This window comes from Bos grunniens, chromosome 2, assembly GCF_055505025.1.
Source record: "Bos grunniens cultivar Pamir isolate PY7600 chromosome 2, Bosgru_T2T1.0, whole genome shotgun sequence".
NCBI lineage: Eukaryota > Metazoa > Chordata > Mammalia > Artiodactyla > Bovidae > Bos > Bos grunniens.
The window spans coordinates 47,281,167-47,288,575 of NC_141166.1; the positions used below are offsets into that span (position 1 = coordinate 47,281,167).

The 7,409-nt window shown below is 37.7% G+C and overlaps 1 protein-coding gene across 4 annotated transcripts in view; it reads left to right on the plus strand.

Moving 5' to 3' along the window:
- The window catches only part of ORC2 (origin recognition complex subunit 2), a 37,796-nt gene extending 33,249 nt beyond the window's left edge, over nt 1-4,547 (plus strand). For all 4 annotated transcript variants that reach the window (XR_015144109.1, XM_086346283.1, XM_086346272.1 and 1 more), the window contains 2 exons: nt 745-863; nt 2,788-4,547. Coding sequence is in view for 3 of the 4 variants with exons in the window: in XM_086346283.1 (XP_086202409.1) it covers nt 745-863; nt 2,788-2,874 (206 nt within the window). In the remaining variant the exon portion in view is untranslated. The remainder of the gene's footprint in view (nt 1-744; nt 864-2,787) is intronic.
- Nucleotides 4,548-7,409: the final 2,862 nt, after the last annotated feature.

Sequence of the window (7,409 nt, forward strand, 5' to 3'; positions counted from 1 at the left end):
CATATTGAAAAATTTCAAGCAACCCCACAGATACACTGCTGAGCAGGCTATTTGTATTATTTGTCAATACAAATTGAAAAACAAATCCAATATACTTCTTAAATTTCCTCTGTTAACTATGAATGTGTGTCTACCAGCTACATATATTTCATATACTGGGCAACTTAGATTTTCTTTAACTTGAGTGAAAATAATCTGTTAAACACACATTTTAATAATCATTCAGGGGACTCCCCTGGTGGTCCAGTGGTTAATACTTCACCTCCCAATGTGGGAGTTTCAGGTTCGATCCCTCATTGGGGAGCCAAGATCCCATATGCTTTGTGGCCAAAAAACCAAAACATAAAATAGAAACAATATTGTAACAAATTCAATAAAGACTTTGAAAAAATATATATTTTTTTAAAAATCATTCAGCTCTCACTTGACTTACTAGTTCCCTCTTTTAAAAAAGTCAACTTTACTCACACTGTTTATAACTGCCCATGAGATTATATTATCCTTGGCCACAGTTGACTGCTTTCAGCCAATCAGTTCTCATTAAAAAAATGTAAGCCACAGTATATAACACCTAAGTATTCTCTAGTTTTGCTTCTTCGAGAGGTATTTACTCAGCATTTACTGACTGCTTTGACATACTCGGGTAATAGCACTTTTTTCCTGTCTTTTTCAGCATGGGTATGCATATATGGGGTCATGTCTTAAATACTGACTTATGTTCACATCTTCTTTTGAACTCTCCAGGGCTTTGTTTTCAAGACTTTTACCAGCAGTGTCGGGAGGCATTCCTTGTCAATAGTGATCTGACACTACGGGCCCAGTTAACTGAATTTAGGGACCACAAGCTTATAAGAACAAAGAAGGTGAGACTTTGCTGTATAACATTGTATGCCAGGAATAGTGTCTCTTGTTTACTTAAGGACAAGTATGCCTGTTATGAAACTGAGATTGCCTTGGTGTGTCACAAGGATCCATTTAGGCAGTGTGCCATTTGAGTTCTGTAGAAAGAAGGTAGAAATACTCCACTTCAGCATGGAGCAGAAGACTTACGACTTCTAGTTCAGAGTGACAAACAGGCCATTAGAAATGAGTCAGATAATCATGTTCCCTTCTCCTCTATTCATTAATCCTGTCTATGTGTATTGAGCACTAACTGTATATAAAGCGTTAGGATACAGAAGTTAAGCAAAAACCTAATTTCTTTTCTCATAAAGCTTAAAGTCTTAATGGAGAAGATGGGCATTTGTCAAATAATCACATACATGTAACATTTAAATTGTGGTTAAGTCCTATGATCAGGAGGGACATGGTTCTGAAAGAACATATTACAGTAGGTGGATTTGACCTAATTATGTGTATCAGAAGAGACCACTGAGCTGAGACCTAAAGGAAGACTAGGAGATTTACAGTCATCAAGGGAAGGAAGAGCATTCTAGGCAGGAGCAGCATGTAAAGAGGCTCTGGAACAAAACAGCAGCCAGCATGACACAATCCCGTTTCATTCTGAAGTAATGAGAAGTCATTGAGAAAATTGTTCTGACAATGGTATGGAGAGTGGGATGGGGCAGCGCAAGGTGGGCACTGTGAAACCTCAGCGCACAGAGGCCAGCTGGGAAGGTATTAGTAGCCTGGCTGAGATGATGGCAATCTGGACTAGGTTAAAAAGAGAAAAGTGGTTGGGACTCAAAATTGACAAGAACTGATGACAGACTGGATATGGGAACCAAAGGAAAAGAGAGTGTCAAGAGTGATTCCTGGTTTCTGGCCTGTTTCTTTCCTCCATAACCAGAGAGATGGTGGGATCACTGGATGAGAAGCTGAAAGAGCAACATTTTGGGGAGACAGAGCATGAGTTCATGGTCTTAGTATATTTGGACTTACTCCAGTTGAGGTTCTCTGGACATTTTCAAGTGGAGATGTCAGCTGGGCATTTGGATTCCTGGGACAAGATACCAGAGAAAAGATCTGGGCTAGAGATAAAAGGTTATGATTCCTACCTATTTATATTATAATGGAAACCAGGCTTTGGTGAGACAGTCTAGAGAGAGAACATATAGTGAGATTAGAGGGCCAGAAACTAGGCCTAGAAGTGTGATATTTAATGGCCAAGTAGAAGATAAGCCTGCAGAGGTGGAACAGCCAGAGAGCCAAGAAGAAAACCAAGATGTCATAGAAGCCAAGAAGAGAAGCATATTTTTAGGTCAGGATTGTCAGGTGCTACCGAGAGGCCAAAAAGACAAAGACTGAAGATACATAATGAATTTAGGAAAATGGGATTCCTTGGTAGCCTAACCAAAAGCTCTTTTGGTGTGACATGATAATGATGGTGGTAGGTAGGTTGGCTTGGGTTGAGTAAAAAGTGAGTAAATGGAGACCACTATTTATAGACAGCTCTTCTGGAAAGGTGCCATGGTTTTATGATGGTTGCAGAGAAATGAGGAGTCTAGTGAGGGTTGTTTTGTAATTGGAGATACCTGAACCTATAGCCAATGGGAAGGATCTGGTTGAAAGGGGTATAAAAGAACAGAGATATCAGTGGTGTAGTGTTTTAGAGCAGGAAATACCCACCTTCTCATTCTTTAGTCTTCTTTTCCACTATAACGTGGTTTAACTATAAACTCGGTGTATTTAATAGCTATATATCCCTCTGTGTCCCCTGGCTGCCCTTGTTTTTTATACTTCTCTATTCATGTGAACTATTAATGAAATCAAGTCCATTTTTTTGTTTAACATTTCAAATACATTTCTTACAAATGACTAACATTCAGGTATTCTCACACCTTTTAGGGAACTGATGGAGTAGAATATTTATTAATTCCTGTTGACAATGGAATACTGACTGATTTCCTGGAAAACGAAGAAGAGGAGTTATAAAGCGCTCGTGTACTCTTGGAATCTTCCGTGGAAGAGCTATACCCCAGCTGCCACTCCTCTAAAGTGTTGTGTTTACATCCAACATTAGACTCGTCAGTGTACAGATTTTAGGTGGGGAGGGGTAATGTCGTCACCTAGAACCGGGATTAGCCTGGCTGGTATACCATCCTAGTACTATGCAGCGGTCCTCAAAATGGAGAAAACGTGCCTTTCATTCATTACCTCTCTGGAGACTTCTTGCTGGAAGGAACAGTGCTCAGGGACTCTTTGGAACTGGATGTTTTTGAATTCTTTTATACCAGAGATGATGCTCCTAATTTTTTTGAGGGCCTTTTATCACTGTATTTGCAAATGTGCTTGTTCCAGAGTGTGAAAGTTACAGACAGTGGCATAAATGCTTTATTTGCTATTTCGCGTGTCAGAACTGAAGAGTATGATGGAGTAGGCAGATCATCCTTTTACTGTTTCTGAAATAGCTTAATAAAAGCTATGGGACTGGGGGAAAGTAGGTGATTTTCAGCTTTCTCCTTTTGGATTTAGGCTACATGCTGATAGAGGAAGGAGCATGATGCTATTCAGTTAGGAAAAGTGGGAAAAATGTATCAAGTGTACAGGGTGTACGCCCATCCCAGAAAGCACATCAATGACAACAGATCATGCTCCTCAAGACAGTTAATGTTTGTGCCATCACGTTCATGATATGAGTGAGAAGCCAGACTAGAGAAACACAATCCTGAAAGTGTATTTTAGTTGTTTTTTCCCAAGGCAACAGAAAAATTTAATTATTGTATATCAACATACTTTTTTTTATTTTCTTGAATAACATGCAGATGAATAGCTTATTAATGGCTGGCTTTAAGTTAATTTGATTTCTCTTATCAAGTAGGCCCACCTAAAACTCACTGTAAGACATTTCAGTTTTTTCTTAAAGTGACAATTTCAAGCCTCCTAAATACACAACCCTTTTCTCTTAGGAAAGAAAAAAAGGCTAACCTTGACCACTGGAGTCAGCAGATAGTCTTTATATACTCCCTGAAATGTTTCATAGTTGGAAGTTAAATTCTCTGTCACTGTACTGCATCAGCATTTCTCACTCATTTCTTATCTTGTAAACCCCTTTTATGAAAATATTTCCCCAAATGCCCAGAATTTTTAAAATCATTTCATGTCATATAATGAAGTAATTTTATATTAAACCCATGTATAAGGGGGGTTAGTCTTAACCATAATTACTGATCAATATTTAAACAAATTGGTACATGAATAGGATTCAAAAATTTTTTAATTGTACCAAAGGATATTCAGTGAAAAGTGAGTTTCCTTACCATTCCCCCATCCAGTCCCTTAGGCAGCCATTGGCAGCATTTTAAGCATTCTTCCAGAGGTATTCTATGCACATCTAAGGGTATTTGTCTATATTTCTCCTTTTAAAAACACAAATGGTGGCATATGATACTTGCTGGTTTGCACCTTTTTTTTTTTTTTGCTTAATATATTTAGTTTATAATAAGTTACAATATAAAGAAACATATACAGAATCTTTAATGACCTACTGTGAAACTGCATTTGCCCTTAAATTTATCTACTGGTTTATTTTTATATTTTTTGTGTCTATACTGTTTGCAAGCAATATGTGTGAATAGTCTACTATTAATAAAGCAATTTGGATAGAACTTTTTTTCTTCCTTCATTTATAGTACTGTTTTGTTACTTCCAACTCCCAGATTCTCTGGGACTTTTTTTTTTCCCCATCTTTTGGCAATGCAATACAGCATGTAGGATCTTAGTTCCCCAACCAGAGCTAGAACCTATACCCCTTACATTAATAGCACAGAGTCTCAACCACTGGACTGCCAGGGAAGTCCCATAAAGTGCTATTTTTTTACTAAAAATATTTTGAAGTGCTTCAAAAATTTTATGAGTGCACCTTACAGCTCTGATAGTGATCTTGGCAGAATTATATGCTCTTCACTAACTTGTTTCAACATCAGTGTAGCTTAAGCTCTATCAGTTTGACTGCTAAGGCTCCAAACTTCTGCTGTTACTCGCTTCTGGCAATATTAAACAGACCTGAAACCTTGAAAGATTCTTCTGGCTTCTCTTAATAAAATGGCTGAAACAGGGCTAAAAAGGTACAGAGGATGCAGGACAGATATTTGTAGTATGCAAACTCGGCATAATACTGAATTCCGTATGCAGAGAGTTCTAAATGAGTTCCTGTGTTATTCCATTAATAGAAGCAACTTTCTTAGTATCATATTTGTCATTTTAATACATGAATATTTCATTCTTATAAAAGATCAGGCAATTTGAGGGATGGTTTATAGATTTTGCTTAACTTAAAAAAATTACTAACGAAACTTTAGAAGTCTACAGTTGACCCTGAACAACACAGATTTGAATTGTGTGGGTCCACTTATGTGCAGATTTTTTCCAATAGTAAATGCTACAGTACTATATGATCCATGGTCCGTTGAACCCACGGATGTAAAAAGGGAAACCAAGCATACACAGAGCCAACTGTAGGTTACAGCTGGATTTTTTACTGTGCAGAAGGTCAGCATCCCCACGATGTCCAAGGCTCAACTGTACTTCAGCTCCAGTTCTCAGCTTCCAAACCTGGAGCCAGTAGCATGTTCAGAATGTATTTTTCTGCATTCCAGGTTTTTGGCTTAGTCCTGAGTAGCTGTCAGAGATGACAGCAAGTCATGAGAGTCTGCCTCATTACAGATGTGTGTCTTTTCCTGAAAACCAAGGGATAGTCACGTACATGACTTTCTCAGGCTTTTTGTAATTATTTGATTTCTCCCTTGGGAGATTCTCCCACACTTTAATTTTTCAAATTGCTGTTAAGCCATGTTAATTCATGTTTTTTGAGAACTTACCATGCAGAAAGCTCTGTTCTAGGCAGCTGAGAAAATCAAGATGTGATATGAAATACCTAGTTGAGGTTTTAATAGCATTAAAAATTACAGTATCCTTAATGTGTTGAATAAAGTCAATTTGAAATAACTAATGCTACGAAAAATGTAACTTTAAGCATAAAACTTATTACCAAGTTTTCATTATTTTGGCATGTATCACTTGGGCCTCAAGTCTTTCTGAAGTATTTAGGTCACCTGAATACTTCAGCATCTTTAACAGTTTGGAAAATTTGACAGCTGAAAGTAAGGAATCTTGAGTGATACTTTATTTTTTCTTAAACTGCATAGGAAGAAAAAAATAAACTACATAGGATGTGTTGGGGTATTTTTTTTAGTTATTCAGAAGTGCAAGCAGGCTGAAAATTATTACAGTCATAATATCATTATTTGGCAATAAGTGTGTCAATCATAAACAAATTCTTTGATTCATTAACCCCTCCTAAAACTCTACCCAAAGGGATTAATCCACAACTGTCAATTCTGAGATCCTGTCTGCCTTCATGAGTCACAGGCCAAATCATACCACGCCTTAAGTGTGCTCTAACAAAAAAAGGAGGGTTTGAGAGCTACTGGCCGCAGGCTATTTCTTCATCATCACCTTGGACCATACCTTTCCTGCCTTCTTTCCACCCTGACAATACTGAATTAATTACTTGGGCTTTTTCAGTGGGCTCTGCTGTTTCTCTACTTAGTGCATGTGTTTAAGCTGTCCCCCAGAAGACCTTCCCTATAAATCCTGTGCCTGCCTTTTTCATAGTTAAGAGTTTACTGTCATCATTAACCAAATTCTGTCATATCCTCTCCACATACTCTCTGGGTCCAGCACACAGAAAGCAACCAGTGAGTGAATGAATGAAGCAAATACCATTAAGATAGTCTCGCAAAGCTGCTATCTCATTCTGCTTTGACAAACTTGACCATCTCATAGAAGCTTTCTAGTTCTTGGCTTCTGACACTTAGCTGTTCTCCTCTCACCTTTCCTGGTGGCTCCTCCAACTTTTAATGGGGGGCATTTCATAAGGCTCACTCCTGTTGGCTATTTCTGTAGTGAATCAGTATTACAGGTGAACCACTGTATTCTTAAAAATTAAGAATAATTTTTAAGTTAGGATCCCAAATCCTCCAGGAGATAGAAGATGGGTAGGAAAAGGATCCTACAAATACTAAATTCTATGCTTTCTCACTTTTAGACAATAGTATTTTAAAAGATTGCTTTTGCCATTACCATAGTAACATGCTCAGTGTAGAAATTGGAAATAAATATAAAAGCATTAAAAGCCTCTCATCATACCACCCAGAGAAGATCGCAGTTAAGATGGATTTTTTTTTTTTCCCTTCAGGATTTCTTCCATACCTCTTATATCAGTCCTACCATCAACATATTTGATTAAGATCCACTGCAATTAATAAGCACATAGGCTCTGGAGCCAGACTGAGTTTATATCCTAACTCCATCACTTCCAAGCTACATAACCTCTGTCTCAGTTTCCTCATCTGTTAAAATGGGAGTAACAATACCTATATACTTGCATATATGGGACTGAAAGTGTTTATAGAGCACATAGTAGAGTACCTGGCACAAAATTAATACTGTACACGTATTCACCAGTA